Source organism: Camponotus vicinus, unplaced genomic scaffold (genome assembly GCF_025532165.1).
Source record: "Camponotus vicinus isolate PSW18456_S1 unplaced genomic scaffold, iyCamVici1.0 SCAF_2, whole genome shotgun sequence".
Classification (NCBI taxonomy): domain Eukaryota; kingdom Metazoa; phylum Arthropoda; class Insecta; order Hymenoptera; family Formicidae; genus Camponotus; species Camponotus vicinus.
This window is the reverse complement of record NW_028141956.1, coordinates 6,028,777-6,052,915: the sequence shown is the minus strand read 5'-3', so window position 1 is coordinate 6,052,915 and position 24,139 is coordinate 6,028,777. Positions and strand designations below refer to the sequence as shown.

General features: G+C 36.3%; 1 protein-coding gene across 14 annotated transcripts in view; it reads right to left on the bottom strand.

Annotated features, from left to right (window-relative positions):
* Positions 1-24,139, bottom strand: part of Chb (CLIP-associating protein) — a 36,151-nt gene that overhangs the window by 2,239 nt on the left and 9,773 nt on the right. The window contains exons 2-24 of one of the 14 annotated variants that reach the window (XM_083091987.1): positions 23,410-23,515; positions 22,708-22,879; positions 22,434-22,610; positions 21,587-21,663; positions 7,000-7,031; positions 6,555-6,639; positions 5,782-5,856; positions 5,083-5,240; positions 4,771-5,007; positions 4,314-4,567; positions 4,042-4,232; positions 3,736-3,861; positions 3,411-3,530; positions 3,214-3,309; positions 2,956-3,136; positions 2,656-2,884; positions 1,954-2,019; positions 1,357-1,688; positions 947-1,250; positions 683-867; positions 450-588; positions 235-364; positions 3-162 (exon numbers count right to left, since the gene is read on the bottom strand). In XM_083091987.1, coding sequence (XP_082948113.1) covers positions 3-162; positions 235-364; positions 450-588; positions 683-867; positions 947-1,250; positions 1,357-1,688; positions 1,954-2,019; positions 2,656-2,884; positions 2,956-3,136; positions 3,214-3,309; positions 3,411-3,530; positions 3,736-3,861; positions 4,042-4,232; positions 4,314-4,567; positions 4,771-5,007; positions 5,083-5,240; positions 5,782-5,856; positions 6,555-6,639; positions 7,000-7,031; positions 21,587-21,663; positions 22,434-22,610; positions 22,708-22,879; positions 23,410-23,515 — 3,632 coding nt within the window. Of the gene's footprint in view, positions 1-2; positions 163-234; positions 365-449; positions 589-682; positions 868-946; positions 1,251-1,356; positions 1,689-1,953; positions 2,020-2,655; positions 2,885-2,955; positions 3,137-3,213; positions 3,310-3,410; positions 3,531-3,735; positions 3,862-4,041; positions 4,233-4,313; positions 4,568-4,770; positions 5,008-5,082; positions 5,241-5,781; positions 5,857-6,554; positions 6,640-6,999; positions 7,032-7,476; positions 7,971-8,456; positions 9,882-12,473; positions 13,125-21,586; positions 21,664-22,433; positions 22,611-22,707; positions 22,880-23,409; positions 23,516-24,139 lie in introns of those variants that run through there. The other 13 variants (XM_083091989.1, XM_083091990.1, XM_083091991.1 and 10 more) reach the window with 13 other exon arrangements.

Genomic DNA, 24,139 nt, shown 5'->3' with positions numbered 1-24,139 from the left:
ACTTGAAATTTCGTTTGACATACAACGCATCTCCTTCGCGAACATATAATTGAAATTCTTGTAACACTGATACTTTCTCTGTAGTTTGCGCTACTTTAGATTGTAAGGTTTGAACCATATTATCTACGATTTCTGGTCTATTCGATAAATCGGGTGATGATCCTGTATATAAAAAAATATGATAAGATATTTTAACATTCTTATAAAAAAATAATTTTTTAATTTAAAAAATACCATGCGTTTTGTAACCATTATTTTCTTGAGGTAGAATCAAGTCACCAGCAATCGTATCGGATCCGTTCACTGTTACATTATTAACAGATCGTCCTCGTTGCGTTGGTGAAGAAACCGACGATGATCGGCCCTAAAAATATTAAAACAATCAAGATTTTATATTTTTGTGGCTCTCTCGTTCTTATTTATCACGTGCATTTTCTTATTCAACATACCGAATTGGATAAAGTGAGACCTTCCATTCTTTCTTCCACATCGGCCATGTTGCTGATTCCACTATCTTTGCTAGTGGTAGCTCTTTCCAGACGCTCGAAGCCGTAATTTTGGATTTCAGCGGTTGTGCGTCGTAGTGATCTTCAAAATTAAAATATCTCAAAATTATAATCATTAAAACGCGTTTATAAAATAATGTTATACGATTGATACGATGAAATAATCGTTCACGTACTTGTACACTTCTTCCATGTTTTCATCTCCTCCGTCGATTTCGGTTCTTTCCATTTTAATATCATTTTTCGCTTTCGTTCGAGCTGGCGAGCTTTGCGCTCTAGGCGGTGGTGTACCGGGCGAGGCCGGATTACTAGAACCGGACGATTTCCTTAAATGATTCTGCACTAGGGGCCAGGCTGTTTCCTAAAGAAAGAAAATAATACGATTTAATACGAGAACATGAAAAAAAAAACAATGCTAACAAATAATTCATTCAACATACTTGATAGTATTTCGGTAACTCGGAAAGTATCATAGTAACTTGAGGCGGATTGAGATTGTAAAGTGATATCACAGCGTTCTGCGCGTGCCTCTTCACGTCTTGACTTTTACCGTCATTCGACCAGTCGAGCAGTCGCGCAAGTGCTGACGCTGAAGAACTGGTAAGCGCGGACGGTTCTGCCGTCTCGGCGATCTGCGTGATAAATTTCAATGCTGCTACTTTCACGCGAGAATTTGGTGTTTGTGTTGGATCTGTCAAATACCTCATCACAGCGGGTAGAAGTTGTTGTTCCGGGAAATAATCTCTGGATCACAAATCATATTATATTAAAAAAAAATTAAAATTATAATATATTTAATAATATTAATATAATGTAAAGTATCGTTTGCAATGCTCGTACAATTGCTTACCTTACAATGTCAAGTGTTCTCTGGATCTTTGTTTGTATAGATCCTAATAAATCAGTGCCCAATTTATTGAGCAATCTTGCACACAAAACATAAAGCCAATCACCAAGACCTTCACTGTGAGTCATCACTAGTTCATTTAACGTATCCAGAAACAAACTGAAGACTTTGGTATGGGAATCCATAAACATTTTTGTAAAAATATCTGTCACTCTACGCAAATCTGATGTGATTAATGTGTTTCCGCTACTCAAATAATGCTGTAAAGCCACCAAGCCTTCTTTCCGATCTCCCCAATGTTTATGAGCACAATTTTCAATAATTTCTTTGATGTCCTGTAAAATGAGAAAAGATTGTTGTGTGTTTCTTTCAAACTTTTAGTTTCCATATATATTTAGTTTCAACATACATAATTGCTTCAAAGTATCTTCGATGTAATGTAAAAATGTTTTTATACAATATAATCTTTCTACATAATAATCTTTCTAAACATTAAAATAGAATTGCTGCATTGATTGATTTAAAAATATTTAATGAGTTATAATAATATGTGTTTTCATTTCAATGTGTGCACAAATAAAAAGAAAGAATTTAACAAACCTTTGGGATAGATTGATCCCATATATCACGGTATAATCTCGGTTGAGAGCCACTCCACGAGTACGACTAATGGGTAGATGGGCGATGGAGAGATATGGAGAACAGAACGGCGTGTCGCGTTAGTCAACAAATACGCCGCAACAAAACCAAAAGTAAAAAAACCAAATCACATGCATTAGCTACATCTTCATACAATGCTGAAAGTACTTTTTTCGGCATTTCTGAAGTATTCTTGTTTATCTCATTTAATAAAAAAAAGATTGAATCGTACAAATATTAATATTAAGTTTCTAGAAATTATAAAACAATATTTTTGTATTCTGTATATTTGCATGCTATTGGAACTGAAATGAAACAAATATTATATAAGCATTAATTAATTATAAAAAGCGGTAAATCTATTAATTATCATAAAAAAAACGAAAACGTGCAAAAATTCTTAATATTAATGCAGCATGATATAATGATGAGATAATATGCATGAAGATGTATCTAGTTCAATTTAATTTTTTGTGAATGCTAGTGTGTTAGTTTATGACAAGAATATACATTTAATGAGATAAAGATATATTATGTAACTTCTATCTTTGTATCAAATGCGATATATATTTACTTTTTGATTAAAGTAACAAAAATAGATATCGCAGCTGATAAGGGGGCGCCATTATTTAATTTTTTATTCCCGATAAAATTTTCACTTACATCGCTAGCTCGTCTGTAACCATCTATACTTCGTTCCGAGCATATGCTGCTGTTTTCACTATCATCACTGTGATCTCCTTTGCCCGGTATTCTGTTATAATTATCGATACTGTCAAGAGTCAGAGCATCTGCCAAAACGGATTCCGCTTCGCGCGACTTTAGTAGCATTTTCTGCGCCATGACTGGTGGCCTGGTACTGTCTGTCGGTGACATATGTAGATTTCTCCCTCTATCAAATTAAAGAATTCACATTAATAGTTGCTCCAACTTATTTTTATAACGATAACGAATTGTATGTACCTTAGTTTGCTTGCAAAACTTCTGTCCATTCCAAATCTCTGTGGACTGGGTTCACGACTGTTGCTTGTGCTGCCGATACCATGTCCGGATAATCTTCTCGGTCTGCCTATCAGTGACTCACTTTCACGATTATACGTGACATAATTCAATCTAGACGATGGGGAACCTGATCTGCTGCTGGCTGTAGAGGAAAAAATTAAACAATTTTATTAAAGATCCATCGTTACAGATCTTTCTTCACGAAAAATTATCACATACGTTGGGATTGAGAAACTCCCGACATTCTTGTTCTCGTCCTTGCAACTCTTTCTGGACTAGCAATCGCGTTAGGATCTGGAGATTTACTAGGGCGAGCTGATATAACATAAAATAGTCAATTCGTCAATATTTATATTACATTCGTCGTATATTAACTAATAGTTAATTTATCTTTCGGCAATAAATCCATTACTCACGAAGTGCTGCTGCTGCTTTCTGTCTACTCATATTCGCATACATTGTTCTGGCTTTTGCTCTTTGAGCAGCTTGCAAATCGATCGCGCTAGTAGATCTAACTCCTCCCGGCGTTCCTCGGTCTGTAGAAATATAGAAAATATTAATTTGCATGGTATTAATTTTAATTTGCACTTTATAACAACTGTGCACGTAAAAAATAGGATAAAGATCAGTGTAAAACAACAGCTCCATTTGTGCATCAAATCTTTTATAGTTGGTGTGATGTAACATAATGTATGCAAGTGTGACCTCTATTTCTGAAGCAAATGACAATAGAAAAATTACAATGACTATCTGTTGGTCTTTGTAGTATCGGGATACCAGACTGACGATAAGATCGAGGCAAAGACGGAGTACGTCTAAGCGGACCGTGCGGTTGACCAATGGTCTGATGCAAATTTTCCGTACTACCTTCATACGTTTAATACAAAGAAGAGAAGAAGTCACAAAGAGAGCAGCATGAAAACAGAATGACAAGTCTTTTATATTAAAATCATAAACACGAGAATATACATCAATATATTCAAGTGCAACGTAATCTGTTTTAATGGAGCGTTTTATTACAGACATAAACAAGCAAAAAATCTTCACCTGCCGCACTCATCGCAGGTCTTGCTGTTCGTGGACTAACACTCGACGATCTCGCATTAGCTACGACATTTAAGCTGTTACTACTACCGCTATTACTGAGAGACATTAAAGAACGTTTGTATGACGCGTCCAGGTTATTAAGTAGTATCTCAGCCTGCTCTGGAAAGTGATTTTTAAATGCCCAGAATGATCTATAAAAAGCGATAAAATTATATTAATAAACCGATTTCTTCGTAAACACAAGTACATATAAATATCAAAAAGACACTCACTTCCTGGCGAAAACTCGCGCTTCCGCATCGGAATCCGCGATGCCCTTTTTAAGCGCGTCCGGCAATATTGTTATGTGCTTTTGCAATATCTGCGTAGGCCAAGTTTGCAGAATTAGAGCTAGATATTCCCAGGACGCTTTGCGAATGTCTTTGCTTTTGTTGCTCACGCACGATATAATAATAGGCACATATCGACTACAATGGGTATTTTGAAGGATAAACCGAACTGCCACCGCACCAGCTGACGCCACGACCTAGTTACCATATGAAAATGACGGGTAATTAAAACTCTTTCTAATTAAAACCTTTTATAGAAATAAAACGGAGGTAAAAATTAACGAATATACATAATCTATTATAGAATTCTATGAATATAGTTTTTAACAGAAATATATAAATGAAATAGATGCGACGAATTGAACAATAATTGAATCTAAATGACAAAATCGATATTTACCTTGGCACTGTTCTGTATGAGGTTCATTAACGTGAGCAAAACTGCCTCGCCAAAATTGGCGAATTTGATCTTCAGACTCTGACTCAGAAAGGCTAGAGTTACACACGCTTCTCGCGCTACTTGGGATCTAAGATCTGTGCAGGCCTGCTCGAATGGTCGCTGTGCGGTCCTTAGGCACTCGTGGAAATTTTCGTAATTAGTGCCACCTGCGAGTACAATAGCCCTTAATTTCTTCATCTGCAAAAAAAGAGGTAAATAGAAAAGATTGTTAGGCTTTGTAAGGGAGGAGATGTGCATTTTTCCGAAACGTACACTATCCGTTCTCAGTTTCCAGTCTTTCTTGTCGTCGCCCACCGTATCCTTGATATTCTTCAGCTGTTCTTCGAGGTCTTTCGCCGAAAATACATTTACAGTAGGTACGTCCTCAAATGAAGTGATGAAGTATTCTTCGTCGACTGCTCCGGCTTGCGCTGGACAAGCAGCGATAATTTTCTTTATATTCGCTTTAATGCGAAAATATTATACATTGTATATATAATGTGTTAAATAATAATTATTTCCGAAAACGATGTTCTTCATGCTTTACACTTTCAAAAAAAATTATCAATGATTATGATACAAAAAGTTACACAATTTGTTATAAACTGCTATGTAAGCGGACGTCATACAAAGACACGTGGACGAAATACATCAGATTAATAAAAATGATGATTGCAAATGATAATAAATAAGCACATGTATCATTACAAATGAGAAGCTGAGGATTGATAACAGAGCAACAATGCGTAGGACATTCATATATTATATTGTTCTAATTAAAAACATTGATATAATTTATCATAATTAATTGACAGAATAAACTTCGCTATATTGCAAAATTTGTTTACTCATGTAGGATCTTTAAATAAATTGATAAGGCAATTATTTTCTCGCAATTGAAAGTCTTTATCGAATGATTTTTCAAAAAATAAGAATAATAATTGCCAATAGTAAAATTTAGAAATTATATACCTGATGCTGATCTTACTGACAGAGTTCTTTTGACGGTTGTTGACCTTGGGACCGTGAAGGATGAACCAGGAGGAGCTGTCATGCAAGCGAACAGTTAGCATATTCTCGTCATCGAAACGTCAACATCACTACGTTGACCTTTTGTTGGCGAGTTTCTCTGACTATATATTATTAACAATGCCAAACTAAAGCCGCATTGCGGTTAAAACGTATAAGCATAAATAAAGTATTAAGGCGTGTTTTCCATATGTGCATTTCATTTATCGATACGACTTGGGTGTTTCTGTTACATTAGTTAACATTGAATCACAATATTCACACACATTTGAGGCAAAACATGAAGTGAGACACATTTCAAAGTAAAATATATACGATAAAAAATGCTTATACAAAAAAGCTCATTGATATATGACTAGCTCATGGTTTTATAAACTAACATTGCTATTATCGTTTCGATGCAATTAAAATATTAATATTGAATATTGATACTCTAGCCAAATACGACATAAAAATATACGTTTAATATAACCAATTTTAATTATATAAAAATTAAAATAATTAAATCCATATCAAATATTTAACATTGATTGCTACTTGCAATTTTCACATTAACAGATACTAATTAAAAGGATTTTAGAGAAACTTGTTTCACTATTTCTACTCTTGCAATGTATCATGCTCTCAATTAAAAAAATGTAAATAATATCAGATTGATAGTGTAAGTCACAATTGTGAGGTATATAAAACGATTTGAAATGATGATGACAATATACCTAAGGCAGAGGATGGTGTCTTAGCAGGTCCAAATTGACTTCGTTTTGGAGGCACAGTCAGCCTCTTAACAGGAGCCGATTTGATCTGCAATACAGACTTTTTCTTCACAAAACGTCATATCTATTTATAAACTTGTAATAAGGTGCTTTTAATGCACACCTTTGAACTCTATACTCAGGGCCGGATTTAAAGGTGTGGAGGCCCTGGGGCAACGAAGAGGTGGAGACCCCTAACCATTTTTGAACCAAAATCAAATAGAAATTTTTACGTTGTTTAAATAATTTATTGCGAAATAACAAGGTCAAGCAATATACATAGACCTTGTAAGTGTTGTATACCATTCGATAGGAAATTTTACCCAAAAATTTGTGTTGTGGAGGCCCCTGGGCTTCAGCCCCTGTTGCCCCCCCCCCCCCCCCTAAATCCGGCCCTGTCTATACTTACCGCTCTGTCGGTTTCATCGCTATCCTTGCCAACTGAAACAAAAGAGAAAGAAAATATGGTCAATATCAAAATTTTGCACATTCTTCTTCGCTAGTTAAAAGATTTAAAAATTGTAGACTTCTCAGAAAATAGTGAAAAATATTTTAAAATATAATAATTATACGAAATGTATAATACTTTATAATATAATATTAACTCTACAATTTTTACTCTTTTAATCATAGTCTCTCAGTATTTTTTAATATTAATATATTATTACGTAAGATAATATTGTAAAAAATGTTGTCATTTAAAAAATATATCTGAGACAATTTCTCTTATATATATATATATATATATATATATATATATATATATATATATATATATATATATATATATATATATATATATAATTTATACATTAATATTATAATTATTTTATATATATTTATTGCAGAATAATCTTCTTTTTTTCTACAAAATTAATTCATATACCTAAATCTGGATACAACCAAGGTGGCTTGTGGATGTCGCAGTGACATCCTCGCGCTCTTGCACCAGGATGTTTGACTATATTATCCCATTGCAATATCCACCTGCTGCTCGCGTCCCACAATTGCTTATCAATACTGGGATACTTTTTTAATCCCCGACGCAAGCAACAATGTCCATTCGGTATTAACATGTCAGCGTCATTCATTGCGGTCGAATGTGTATAATACTTTAGCGCAAGCAGCAAAGCTAAACTTCTCCGCAGATCGCAAAAGAATTATAATGACGTTGACATTTCGCCAACGTCAACATCTTAATAAACCAGTTGCGAGCGAATCTTTTTCCGTCTCTGCTGTAATTTTTTTTTCAGCAGGTCATAAATAGCAATCTGAGAACGATACTGTCACATTATCGATTTGAAAAAAAAATTATGCCAAACATATTTAGAAATTTGAGACTCTACAAGAAACTCTATTATCTCTTTTTTGCGCGTTTCTCTTAAAAGAAAAAAAAGCTTTTAATCGACAAAAGTAGAAAATAAATAATTATACTTGCAAAAAATTGAATTCTTACACAGAAAAAAAGGACATTCTTGTTTTGAAAATATCTTCAGTTTTAACATGGAAATCTTGAAATGAGATTATATTGCATTAAAGAAAAATATTGCTTGAATAATTGCTTGCTCGAAGCCATTTTATATAGTTCAATCAAGAAAAATATATTCTTATGATTTAAGATTTAATTTCCTTGAATGGAAAGGAAACAATGTTAGATAGAAAATAACATTTTTAAATCAAGGATTATAAATTTCTTAAAATAGAATTAAATAATTATATATTCTTGAGATGACAATTACAATATTGACATAAGACTATAATATTGTTAAAGTTTAAAATTATTAAATTCTAAGAAAATTATAGATTGTTGCGTATATACGAAACAACGAACAAGTTAATTTAAGTATATAAGTTTTGATTTGATACTTGTTTTTTTTCTGTGTAAGAGCTACAACAATCCCGTTCTTAGGATGCGATGAAGGGACCATGTTTATTGCACGTAATGACATAACAGTCTAAATAGCTATGCGTCGAGAATTACGTTTCGACAACTTAACGTTCAAGTTTATAACTCTTGTCCGATTCATTCTCGCTAATGAACATTATGTGAGCTCACGAAAGTGTAAAATCTCGAAACGAATGTTGGCGAAACTCGTAAATGCGAGCGGCGCGCACATAGTGAAAGTAATCTTCGTTCGTCTTTTTCCGCGGGCTGCTTCGTTGAATTAATTTCTAAATCCTAATTGGATTCTCGCGAACGCACTTTATTAATTTGCTGTTCTAAGCGATTCATTAAATCGGTTAATCTCGCAGGATGCACGGATTTAGCGAGTAGGATTAATCGGCGAGCTACCGGATTTTATTTCGCACAAAACCATGTACATTCATAATGTATTCGATCAAGGAACGTTTCAGTAATACTACAAGCTTCCAATAAAAATTTATCTCCTCTTAACAAGTTATTATCGAAATAAATGTCGAAAATTATGATTTAAAGAGACACCGCAATTTAATTCTTCCCGTGTTTTCGATCCTTCTTAATCTTCTCGCAATTTTTCAGGAAAAGAATTCAATCGATGAAATCTGCAAAAGTCGCAATCAACATCGAATGGAACCGCTTAATAAATCATTAAGGGAAAATTACTGGAATTATGACGTAAACTGGCAGTTTGCAGCAAATGACGACAGTAAACGATAGTTATATATCTCTCTCTTTCTCTCTTTCCGTTGGATTTCAAGATTGTCGACGTAACAGTTCCTAATGTTTACTCTTGCCTTTCTCGCAAGCACCTTATTATCTACCTTCCGAGCATTCTTTACGGTCGTATTGAGCGCATGCACGCGCTCTCTTTCGCATTAAGAAGGTTCTGTAATATGCAGCTGCGTGAGGCCGTTTATAGCGGTACACTAAAGATTCTTTCTTTTTCTGCAAGCCTGCCTGGCACTCGATATTTGTCATGCCATTCGAGCTTTGTACAGATCTAAACCGTTAATGAGCTTTAATCGCTCCCTCGCTATAAATAAAAATCAATAACGTAATTATTATGCGCATTCAGTTTAACTTTTAATGAATACCAATATCGTAAAATATATTGTGAATGGTCAATTATTTAGAAAGTTTGATATTGTCTTTTTTAAATGACGCGATATATGTAAAATAATAATTATAAAAACTAAAATAAAATAATTATAAAATAATAAAATAATAATTAGTAAAATAATAATTCTAAAATAATAAAAATAAAAATTATAATTAGTAAGATAAATAATTCTAAAATAATAATTATAAATTATAATTATAAAAAAAGAATGATAACGATTCATTACTACACGAGCCATTGATTTTCTCGGCGAATACCAGTTCAACGTTCTCTGTTAGTTATGTATATCACTTTACGTACTTGCTATGTATGCAGCAGCAACAATCGATGATCCAATAATAAAACGAAGTATTATTAAAGATACTACAACGCTAATAATAATACCGTTAAGAATGCGATTGGCGCGATTTTCTCAGATATCGGTCGGCGATCGCGACCCATTTATTAATATCCTTCGATACCGGTGTTCTCTCCGATTCCAACAATGAATGTATACGAACACACACGCACGCGTCGTGTAACACGCAACAAGACCGTTTAATGAGAAACCTCATTTTCTCACGTTACAGATAGTATCGTCTCGTGCGCCTTCTCTTCTGACGTTTCTAGCGTTCATTCAGATCTCCGCGCGTCGTTCATGTGAGTTGCCGGTGTCGAAGCTCTTTAAAGCAGATATCGTATATCCGAGCAATGTAATTTTGAGTAAACTAAAGAAGAAATATACAATGTTGCCACACAGGATGAAAACAATTTTATACGGAAGTGCATAAAGTCACCCATTTTAATGTATTTGTTCGTATCATATTTAAAAAAAAAATTACATAAAACTGTGTATCAACCGAGAGAATCTACACAGAAAAAGTGTCAAATCAAAACTTATATACTTAAACTAACGCGTTCATTGTTTCGTATATACGCAACAATTTATTATAATCTTCTAGAAGAATTTAATAATTTTAAACTTCAACAATATTATAGTCTTATTTCAATATTGTAATTGTCACCTCAAGAATATATAATTATTTAATTCTACTTTAAGAAAATTATAATCTTTGATTTAAAAATGTTATTTTCTATCTAACATTGTTTCTTTTCCATTCAAGAACATTAAATCTTAAATCATAAGAATATATTTTTCTTGATTGAACCATATAAAATGGCTACATTCAAGTAAGCAATTATTCAAGCAATTATATTTTTCTTTAATTAACCGCAATATAATCTCATTTCAAGATTTCCATGTTAAAACTAAATATATTTTCAAAACAAGAATGTCCTTTTTTTCTGTGTACGTTACGCCCAACTTTCAGCTTGATTAAATATAGTCAGCTTATTCGATGTATCTCATTATGTTACGAATATTTTTTTTTTCAGGAAAAAAAGGACGAGCGTGAGTTACATCAATTTGCTTCTCGGGCCTTAAACCATCATGATATACGGACGGTCGCGTGGTTTTTTTACAAAAATAATTTTATCCTACTTCCCGGAATCGGTTGCGTCACAAATACGATCGGCCTCTATTACGCGGAGTCCATTACCGCACACGTGCGCGGGCATTTATCGCCGACGTGTAGATTAACATCGTCTAGCGGTGAGACTCGCCATCGCATATATAAAAAGGGACATCGAGCCGTGTATTAAATCGCGCAAAAAGAAGAAAAAGGAGAAAACCGAACAAACTGCCCGTGTCATATTGAAACCGTATCGACTGCGATTGATTAACGTGAGCGGTTCCGACGTTAATTACGCGGTCGTTCCGAGATCTTGATTAAAACTGGCCCTTATTTATTCCGAATAAAGCGTAACACGAGCGATCTCGGTCTTCGTTTCACGCCTCGTTATAAGATAATTTACGTGAAACAATATAAGAGCATCACTGCGAAATTTTCTTGCGGCATCGAAGCCGACAACGCACTGTTCAATAAACTTACTCGAGACAATTTTATATATATATTTTTTTTATATTAATATGTATATGTATATATTTTTTTCGAGCGCGAAATCCTGTTTCTCGCTCATTGCACAAGGACGTTAAAATATAAAAAAAAGTTAACAGTACATTAAGATTGTTTGCAATCACATTTCGCTTACGATTGAGGTAAGCGGAATAATTAATGGAACATGCCGACAGGCACGCTTAGCTCTATCTATTAATTCAAAACGCGATATTACCTTCGAGGAATTTAAAGTGAAGTCATATTTTCTATAGAACGAAATGACGTTCGCATTGTATTGCATTGCATTGCATAATTAAGGATATTCTCTATTACAATCGTGTAACAAAGAAACGCGAGATTTGCATTTACATTCCCGTTTAACGGAAGATGTTCGAGCGGCAACGGAATCATCTAGTTAATCGCGACCGAGAAAGCGCATTAATAATTTCGATCAACGGGCTGCTCGACCTTTTTGCATGTTTGCCGATGCAACTTTTGTCGAGTCCCTCACGTATGCAGTAAACTCCTTATCTCTCTCAAAGGCGGCCCGAAACGTGACGCAAATAAAGATATTCGTGACACACCGCGCACACATACACAGATATGCAAAATAGTATTTGAACGGAACAATGATATTAAGTTCAGTCATCCCGATGTGCACGATAAATATTTCCAGTTTTAAATTATTAGAAAGAGAGAGAGAGAGAGAGATTTTTTAGGCTCTAGTCTTATTTGATGATTTCCCTCTTTGTCTAGAAATTTATTTGTGCGATTCCACCGCGTTGTGAAAGAAACACCCGAGTTATTCCGGCGTTCACTTCGAAACTGGATATTGCGCCGTGCGATTCTTTTCGAAATAACGCGACTCTCCGTTTACATCCTTGTCTAACAACACTATTTCTCACCGTACGTAGCCGCAGGCGCGGAACAATCGGACTCGCGTATACGTACATACTAGCCTATGCAGCTACACGATTATACGACGCCGAGCGTTCGTCGTTTATCTCGCATCGCCTTTCGTCGGACACTGAAAATTCCTTCGGCGAACCGCGACCACCGACGACGCTCAAAATCGCGCACTGTCAGGAAGTATCGCGTGTCGGGAGGCATCGATTGCGCGAATACACGATACCGCGACGATGCATTTTCTCGCGTGCTTGCACTTATCGTGAAAAATCCCGTGCGAGGTAAACACACCGCGAGATGATCGGACAGATCAGACGGTAATAATGACAATCCTGACAAGGGAAAAAAAATGAAGCGATATATCTCTCCGATGAGAGCGTAATCGATTCCACGATAGGACGGCGTACTTTACGAAGATAGACTACGAGAGGCGATTGTCGCGTGTTTCTAGCAGCATATCGAAACCACTGATCTCACCGAAATTACAGACGAGGGAAATCGATCCTCGCACGTGACACGAGGGGGAAAAAAAGGAGGAGAAAAACACACGATCGCGACAACACTCGCTCCGCGAGAAGCTACCTATGATACAACGCGTCTCTCACGTTGCTAAACACCGACTCGTTTACTCTCAGTCGGGCTGACGAGAGTAAGCGCTTATGCGCGGAACGCGAGTAAAGCAGCTGGGCCGAAGGAGGGGGTCCCACAACGGATCTTCCCCTATCGTTGGTGCCCCACCGTTGGAAGGGGCCAAAGCCAAAGGCCGTAGGGACGAACGAGGAGGCGCGGGGCCTCTGCCTTGCTGCCACCGATTCCGGAAAATCAATGCCAGCGATGCTATTGTCAAGTGTGTCATCAGGGACAACGGTGGGTACAGTCGTGAAAATGCACTTTTTGCGAGGTCGGCTTGCGCGATTTTAGTCGCATTCTTCGGCGACGTACACATGTCACGTATGAAGACTGTAAATTTACGCGAAAATTTTACACTTCAAGTTATATTCAATTTATAAGTATTTTTTGCGATTCAATTTTGTAACTTTTCTATTTTTTACTACGTATTAATTTTCATACCTTTGTATATTTTATTCTCATTCGCCTTTTTACCGATTTATTTTTTTATTCAATATTTTCTTGTGCGAAACGATAGGAAAGATAAGCTTATTCATCGCATTCAAATAAATTCAATCATAATTAAAGATTGTCAATTACCGTGCACTTTTTTTCTCGCGGCAGGAAACTTTGATTACGTCTTGAATGCTAATACGAGATAATTATCTCGTTACGTTTTATGCAAAGTAAAATATTACGTTTTTTACATGGCTCGCTCGAAGGGAACCCAAGCTCAATCAGCAGAAAAGATCGAACAGCCGAATTGTCCCGTTAATAATTATGAGTTAATTGGCGCATGCAGATAATTAACACACCGATCTCTCACCGGCAAGAAAGGCCGAAAGTCGGCGATGTCGCAATCGCTCGAGAAATGCACACGCAAGATGAGTTAAGCTTTCTGTCTTCGTCGCTTTGAATTCACGCGTGCGAAGGTGTGAGAGCTGCATCTGCAGAACGTCGGTGCTTTCCATCGCGTATTAACGATCTCGAGATGAGATCGGCCGAGTTTCACCGTCGAGAACATAAAAGACGCCGTGCAATCGGGATCGGGCATTGACTAATCGATTTATTCTGCCGCTCAAAAATATTATTTACTCATTTCCATGTAAGCACATGAGTGGTCCGAAGATGAATTCAACACAACATCAGACCTCGCGAAAATTCTTTATTTATTTCATTGATTTTGAATTTTATAATTTATTTAAATTATATATTTAATTATATATTTAAATAAATTAAACATTAAATTTTAAATTCTTGATGTCGGCTCTCGAATATAAAATAAACTTGTGTGATATTAATATTCGGGTAATAAGAGCCTATGGCGGATGTAATTGCGCGAAATTTTTCTTTGATACAATGATCAAGACTTTATTTGGAATAATCTCTTGGTTTGAGATTTAATTCCAACAAATTCCCCTCTAACCCCCCTAGATGGAAGTAGGCGAGAAAAATATCGGTCCGAAAGTCGCTTCCCGATTCAGCGACTTTCGGACCGATATTTTTCTCGCCTACTTCCATCTAGGGGGGTTAGAGGGGAATTTGTTGGAATTAAATCTCAAACCAAGATATTATTCCAAATAAAGTCTTGATCATTGTATCAAAGAAAAATTTCGCGCAATTACATCCGCCATAGGCTCTTATTACCCGAATATTAATATCACACAAGTTTATTTTAAATAAATTAATATATTTATAATTATATAATTTAAATAAATTATATATTTAAATTATAAATAAAAATGAGAATAATAATGATGAAATAATAAACGTACGTGGTAAAAGGAATATATGACATCTCTAATATATGTGTCGAATATATTTGTACATACGTATTTTTTTTTTGCTAATGAAAATAATATTTCAATTTACAAAATCTAAAAATATTATTTTTAAGACCTGTCCGTATGCGAATCTCTCTAACCGGTCCTGCATATAAAAGAATACCGCCGGCCGATTTCGAAAGAACGACAAATTGTCGACCGCGATGGAAAAACAGGTGGGTGATTGATGCGGTCCGATTCAATTTGCGCCAGTTTTAAGACCGGTGGTCCGGTCGCGGTAGAAGCAATCGAGAGAGAACAGGGAAAGAGAGGGAGGAAAGATTAATGTGAACCGCGAAATAAAAGGATCGGTTATGTCGCCTCGTAATAAACAAGAAAGGACCGAAAGCGCGCATCGTGTCGAAACATGCCGCCCTCGTAAATCTGTCGTCAAGTCCGATCTCGCGTATTTTAGACCGAAAATACGCCAATGTGTTTCGTAACATTCGTACAAAATTTTGGCGATGGATCTTCGAACGAATTTACAATCGATTTTTCTTTCGTAAAAATTTCGATTGATGTAGCAATAGAAATAGTAACAGAAACATCTGAGGATATTAAATGGCACGGAGTTTTAGCGAATTAACTTTGATTCGCATCGCGGTCAATTCCAGTAGCATTAAGGATCAATTCGAGCTAACATAAGTTGCGATCGAAACGCGTTGCTGCGGGAAGCGGGTAATAAATTATCGTCGGAGGTATCGCGCAACCCTTAATTAACGTGCGACGCGATGCATTAAGACATAATTAAGCACACGGGATACAGTTTGTGACGACCGGATTAAGTGGATCGATGTGATTATAATGTTCGATTCTAACGATCGATAAAATTGCGTTACTGCATGAGAAATATGTATAATTCATATCTATATCTCATTGCATTTCAAAAATATATTATGCGTGCCCCCGTTTAATTATTCACCTTAAAGAAACTAAAATAAATGTACCAAGTTTATATACAAATTAAAATTTAACTCGAGTGAAACGTAATATTTTTGGGTTTTAAAATTTATAAAATAATACATCTAGGTGTGTATGTAAAATTACATCGTAATTCAATGTAACTGTCGGAAAAGAAAATCTGCCGGATCTCGGTTGTACAGTTTAGGGTCAGGCGACGCTGAACAGTCCGGCCACTTGGCGCGATCTAAAATACCGGAAGTGCATATGAACGGCCTCGATTCGTCGTGACTATACAGATTTTCACGATGCAATATTCCATGCTTGGCGATATTTCGCGATTATATATTATTCTAAATGTCGGCGGGCAAGGTTGGCAAAAACCGGGTCAACGGAATCGCGCGCAAGCCGCGGCTACCTTTTTTCTCTCTCTTTCTCTTTCTCCTTCTGTCTCTGCAATTATTCTTGCATTCGCATGCGCGATGGAAGCGGTATCGATAATTACATCCGACGGTATAATTAACATATATATACGGACTTGCGGCGGCGTGGGTCGAAAGATGTGTCTTATGTCTTCTTTTCTTTTCAGAGGCTCGCCGCCGATGCCCGCCTCTTTAGAAATTCAACATGAACGTGTGTGTTACGGAATGAAGTGTTACGGAAGAACGGGGAAGAAGTTAGAAAACACAGCGGGAGTGTTTTCTCATATGGCGAGCAACTCTTCGTATTTCCGAGCATCGAGAATCACCGGTCGGTGTCCTTGGTGAAAGCGAGTTAGCTATTTAATTCGAGTTGCTAATTAACGCTAACGCGCGCCCGCGAATTCGTAATTCCGAGATGCGAGGCGGATAAAGTGTTTACGATATAGGAATGAATTGTGGAACATCAAGCCGGAAGATCTCCGATCTCTTTAGAAAACACGAGGCGAAATTTTTCAAATTATTTTCCTCGGAAGAAAATCAACGTTCCACTTTTCTTAAAAGTTACTCAAGTGACGATTTTCTTAAAAGTTACTCAAGTGACGATTTTCGAGAGACAGCTTGTTATTTTTAAGACTTTACGTAAACCTCTCCGAGGGAAAAGAAAATGAGAATCTGACACACAATTGAGAGAGAAATGACACACAATTGAAATTACGGTGTGAACGGTTCTCGGGATTGACTTTTTGATATGTCATGCTCGAAGGTTAATGTAAGGCGAGTAATCAAACGTCCCGGCTACTCGCAAAACAGGATCATTACGGACATCATTATCGACGAAAATAAGCCGGCGCTTGAATTCCGCTTTTTGCGCTTCCCATTGCAAAAAGAACGAGATATATAATTGGTCGCTAAACTAGGTAGTCTCATGACGACCTTCTTGTCGAGCAAAGAAATAATGATGCTCGAAAATACGAAGAAAATTGGCAGCATTCATCGTGCATCAAAGACCGGGATGGCTTGAAAAATTATCGCCAGTTAATAAATAAAGACGGATTTAATCCGAGATTCGCGGTAGGCCTTCGTTGATTAATCGCTTTGTTTCGCAAAAAGAAATAAATTTAACGTCTTATTCCAACGTCGAGTGTGTCGATCTTCGTTTTGTTTTTTTTCCCGGTTTTTACTTCATAAAGACAAATTATGATCAAATTAAACCTGTCATCGATACACGATGGACATAATCTTGATGAAAGTACGTAAACCTCGTTTGCGAATTAAATTCACTGCGATCTTTTACATCATCTTAAAATATCTTGAAATATGTGATCACTGAAGAAGATATTTTTAAAATTTTGCGCAGAGTAATTTACATGGTTTATTTTAAAGACGCTTCCGAGCAAGATAAAAATTAGCAGATGCTTTATTAAGATACAACAGGTAAGAACTTCGAGAAAAACAAGACGCAGTTCGGTCGTTCGCAGAAAAATAAATCAAAAACAAACACGAGGAAGAAACCGACGATCGGTGATAAATTTTCTGGCATCACGCGTCATGAGATCATCGGCATCGAAAAATGTGAGCGTCAATATATTCCTTGTCGTTAGAAAGACAACGTTAAGAAGAGTCGCCCACACGTGGCTTTTGCCAGTACCGAGAAGACGAACGATAACAGACTTTGCCGTTATATAATAGTGTACACACGCGTTTATCGAGCACGAGAGTCATGCGTCAGATTAAGCAAACAATTATTATTATATCATCATACAATAATTTGTCCCTTTTCATTCGGGAGATAGCGTAGAGGTTTTCCAAACATTCTGCGCAGAATTATCAAATAAAATATAAACTGTAAATAGATATTAACGCGAATTGTTAGAAATAATAATTTGCTAGAATAATAATTTGTTAGAAATAATAATTCAATTATTTATTTCAATATTATAGCACAAAATTTGTCTAATCGTCATTTTTCTCTTCATGATAGAAAATAAAGACGTTTGAACATTGAAGTTTCTATCGCATATAATTGTGACGCGGGATCTCTAATTATTTCTTAATATGAAAAACATATTTTTAGAATCGTTTTATTGACCTACGGCTACGAAAAGGTTAGCGGGGCAGCGGTCAAAGAACGCGGTGCGACGAAAGGGCAGCAACCGGGCGTTATTCTGTGTTTTTCATATCTGATCGGTGCGCGCAGCCTGGAATCGTGCGCCGGAGATAAATCTGCGTGTTGCCACCCTACCTTTCACTTGAGCACGTGAGTATGCATCTCACTGCCCTCGGGATAAGGTCGCGTAATAAGGCGTGAGTTTAAGAGCGAACGCGGGTGGACGGTGGTATGAATTTACGATATGATGGGGAGAGGGGGAGGGGGTAGTTTCTACAAAGTACGCGGCGGGATGATTAAGATACTATAATTAAAGTCTTTTAATACATACACAAGCAATCCAAGATGTAATAATTCAAATTTAAGAAAACTTCCTTGATCGCTTCCTCGATTTGAAGATCGATTCGTACAATTTCACATTCGGATCCTAAACATGTGCAATGTATTAGAATTTACATATATATATATATACTGTGTGTGAGAGATTGCCAAAGAGTTGTCAGTTTGTTTTGAGAAATATGTCCTTCACTTGATGGGGTGACATTTATTAATCGTCGTGCGTTGATTTTATTCACAGGAGACTGGGGAGATCTTTTTACTTTTTTAAGATGCAAATCAAGGAGCGCTGGCGTGTTCCGGAGAAATCGCGTAGTTATGTGCCTGTGAACCTCTAACACAATCCCCGCTGCACGCGGGATCACGGGGAAAGAGAGAGCGAAAACGAGACTTATGCAAATTTTTGCTCGCTCGCCAGGTTCGCGTAACCTTTCCGTGTCGCATAACTTCGTCGTGCGAGGATACCGTCGTCACGATGATGGTTTTAATCGGTGTGTTCGCGTCACAGAAATTCCACCAAGGTGCGCTATGAAAAAGTATTCATCCCGCGACTCTCATTCGCATTCGTAGAACGCGATTTCAGTCGTCGAAACACGTTGAACGGCCGTCAGCTGTAATTACGTCACGACCGCGAAGCATGTATAAATTACATTAAAAAAAAAAAAATTGGAAAATTGAATTTATGCAAAACATTATAAGTAAACGTTTATGCATGAATGAATATATGTTATGCATGAATCAAGATATATATCGATGTATAACACATGTTGATTGAAGATTAATTCCTCGCAATCGGTATTATTTTCTCATTACGAGAGTAATTCTCCTTACGAGAGGAATTTCCTTCGTATTGAATGATTTTAATTAAGTTATAAATTGCTTTTAATTGACATGCAAGATGGATAGAATTCACAACTTCAATTAATATATTCTGGGGATTTTATAATTTTAAAGATATATAGAGTGTTACTTGCAAGAGAGGCTTTGGAATATTCATGGGTGCATAATCAGCGTACAAAACATGCTACGGAACCGCTCTAATAACGCCTGAGATTGATCCCCCGGACTTTGCTATGACCGGAAGTTCGAATGTCCATGAAGGGGATGCACGGCGCTTCGCGGAAGATCGCTATTAGCGCTTCACGGCTATTTTGAGTTCTATTAATATCTCTGAAATCAAGCGAAGCGCCGTGGCTTCTTCTGCCAAGCCCATGTATGATCTAATCGTGATCGATGTGTATTCACAGGGTGTAGCAAAGGAAATGGACTCAAAGCTACGCGCATCTTCGAATCCTAGATCTGACAACTAACAGAGAAAGAGAGAGATAGATGATGAAATAACACACACACACACACACACACTCTCTCTCTCTTTCATACTATAAATCTATTTAAAATTCTATTAATTTCTAACTTTTGTCAGAGATAATGGAGATGTCTCGTTAATTGACAGTAAATATTTAATGAGTTTCTTCATCGTTTGTGACATTTATGTCTTTAATTTACTTAGACTTATAAGAATAATTAGTAAACTAATTAAAATAATTATAAATAATAAGTAGGATAACCTTCCAATGATGAAAACTATCTGGCAAAACTTTCGCGCATAACATGGTAATTAATGACAACAACTAATAATCACAACGCCACGTTCGAAGTTGGGATAAATCGTGGAACTCCGATAGAATTCCGGTAAAGGTAGAGATACAGGCAAGAAGATGAATTGCAGAGTATCTCTCTTTACGATTTCAACATTTCATGTCGATACGCAAACGGAATGTGCTACGATGTAGATGAACTTTTGGTCGGTGCGGATTTTTCTATTAATCGAGAAGCGAAGGAAGCCAAATACGACGCGACTTGTAATATTTATGATCGAAATTTGAACACACACACACCCGGGGAACTGAGCAGTTACAAGGCCGTTCGTTTTCAAGCGGGACGGTCTTAACTTCGGTATGAATTACAGGCGCGGCGCTTGAAACAATATACCACCGATATGTATTGCACGCAGTGTCTATCGCGGCGTTGCGATTCTATCACGCTTCGTATGCAAAATATTATGTAATGTCCCCGACGCAGATAACGCGAATTAGCGACCTCATTGTATCGTTCAAGGAAACGAAGCTTTATGCAAAATGGAATGTGCGGTTTTGCTGTCGCGCATAAATTTCACCCGTATTAAGTAAGTTCTCCAACATTGGAAAAAATTAAATTTTCATGTGCAGTCATTGTTTATCGCACATTGTATGAGGTTGCCGTTTTTGAATTTTTGCAGAGCTAGTGTGGAATTTTTTTTCGATAACTATTTTTTTAAAACGTGCAAACAAAAATTCGAAAACGACAAACATGTGCGGACAATATGCAATTAAATGACGTATGGAAATTTAATTTTTGTCAATGTCGGAGAGCCAACTTTATACGGATGTAAATTTCAAATCTTACTTTTAGCACTATCGCTAATTTTCCTTTTCTTCGCCGGAAACGAGAAAGTAAAAATTCCGATCCGAACGGAGATATCAACGTGTCATTAAATCCAAGTCAGCGAGATTTCACGCGGTATACCAGGATGTGGAATACCGACGAGTATTCTCGTCACATCGTGGAACATACGGTCCTTGGTAAATATTCATGATGTATGCGTGTAACATTTAAGTTGCGAGGGAGGTGAGACGAGGTAGAGCGAGCGGGGTAGGAGGAATCTTCCTGGCATGCGAAGGCAAAAATCGCGCTACATGATAGACTCCATGGCTGTGCGATGGCAGCACGATACAAGCTGCTCTCGCGTGCATTGAATAACGATAGGCCCGGGAGTGACACGCGAGTGTGCCACGCGCGTCGTTTTTTATTACCATCCAGCTTTTAAATTAAGCGATATCCCGCGGCGCCGGAGAAAATTTAATCAGTTCACTCACCGTCAGATGACATTGCTAAGGGTAGAAGATCGCCGGCAGCCTTCAGTTGATCGAACTTTTCTATTAACAGGAGCATTCTGTAAGCAAAAGAGGAAACAGTTTACATAATGTTACGATTGTAGATTTTCTTACAATAAATTCTTCTGATAAAAATATCGCCCTATGATCATATCTCTTGAGTGATCATGTAACTCTCGAGATATTGCTATTCTTATTCTTATTTGGCAACCAATTTATCTGTCAAAAATTAACAAACTAAAATTTTTATATTTTATTTTTTTTTAATAATTTTTTTAAATTAATTAATGAAATTTTTGCTATTAAAATAATATCAAATATTCGACATTATCGATACATAATAAAAAATATATTGTTATATATTTAACTAAAAATTACTCGAATAATATTGCATTTTTAATCAATCGTCAATTCAACCGCAAAAATCTTATTAATCTATTAAAAAAGTTATTTTCAAAAGAAAAATATTAATTTTACTCTTTATTATAATTCATATTTGTGAATTACTATTACTAAAAGTTTGAAATAAGAAATTTCGGAATTCTTTAATGATATCTTATCTTGCTTGCTCTCTACTCAGTTTCGGTAAGAACCCATAACTTTTAAATCCGGGAAGATAAGCGAGTTCACAAGACATACTTTTGCGTCACTAGTGATCTCCGATCTGTGAGCATGTAAGCCAAACCTATTATAATACATTACATTAACCAGTTAATGTATAGTGAGAAGAAGCCTTTCGCGATTGAATCGCGATTAGAAAATATGCCATGAAATTCTCGCAGACTGAAAGCCGAAAAGAGAATCCGCTTTCACTGGCCATTTCACTTACTTGGCTTGCGGCACATTGTGCTTTCGTTGCAAATCAATGCGTAATCTCTCGCCTACATGTCGATAGATGTCCGCCAGCGTGTTCAAAGCGGTCTCCCGAACTTTTTCCGAAGGATCAGACAGCAACTTGACAATGGTCGGGATCACGCCCGATAAAGCCATCTCGTCTGCTCCATGTCTAAAAAAATTTTAATGTTCCATACATTCTAGGGACCTTCTATCGTTCTATACACAATGTTTTACACATTTTAAATAAACGCAAACTTGCAACTTACTCATTCAATGTTGTCGCCAACAAAATCAGAGCTTCCTCTCGTAATTTTGCATTCTTGTGATTAAAAGCCGGACGAAGTCTATCAAGAAGATTCTGAGGCGACATGCATCCTTTCTCCATGATTTTTAGAAGCACCAACTGCGCCTTTTCTCTAGTAGCATCTTTACTGTCACCTGAAATAAATGCAAATTTAATCATCGGTTCTCGTACATGATATGATATATGAATGCGGGGAGAGCAGGAGATATTGTCGAATTGCTCATATGTGTGCAACTTATTCTCAACATCAGCTTTGCGGGAGAGCTGAAAGCGATCGGCGGACCGGTTCTCGACAAATATGGTGTACATCTGTCATAGACTTCAACCTCATTAAAGACATTTAAACTTCACTCCGTTCTATTTGAAACTCATTTAGCGATTAACTGATGATTCATTCAATACAGCAAAACTCGCTTCTAGATAAAAGTCTACAAGCAGTATAGTTTTCTAATTAAAAACTTGACGTCAACTCATCTTTTACCATGTTTGTATCACGTGTACTTTAAGAATATTTATAAGCAAAAATATATAATATTACATAAGCTACGAAATTATTGATTATCATAAATAATAATAGAAATTTTCTCAGTATTAATATCATTTATTGTCGATTCCTCGATGATTTATCAGACAAATTAATGGGACAAATACGTTCAGCACTCACCTAGCCTATCTATCGTTGGCTGAATGATGGTGGAAATATAAGGCTTGAAATCGTGACCCATTCGATCCGCGAGATAAGTCAGGATCTCTAAACCGTTTTGAACAACCTGTAAAAAGAAAGAAACACACATGTGCATCGTTTGAATTTATGGCGCATATCGGCGACGATTATAGCGGTGGCAATGATTGTCCTCCTTCGGCAAAATCGCATCGTCGCTTTCGCGCCGATGTGCATCAAGGCGATCGAGGTCTACCGGATAATTTAGCGAACACAGAGAAGGTGTTCATACGGGGGGCTCCATTACGAGCTATATTAATTAACACTTCCAACTACGGCGAAAAAGGTTGGCTAATAATAGAAGCGCCTTGATGCAACTGACTCTCACTACCGATATCTCATAGCATACATTCTTTGGTTATATAATATAATTAAATTTTTTTTTCAGTACAGTTTCATGTTCACATTATTATAAAATATATTGTTATTTATTTTATATTATATATATATATATATATATATATATATATATATATATTCTATTTAAACACATACATTTTATTTTATACGTATTAAATATTATTTTATATTATTTTAAAATAATTAAAAAAGCAGCGAAAAAAGCACTGAATCAAAAAAAGAAGGCGGTATTAGGAATTTTAATAATGTTCTCTGTTTTTTTATTATACTTAATCAAAAAAACTTATTTATTTAATAGATTTCTCTCTCTGTC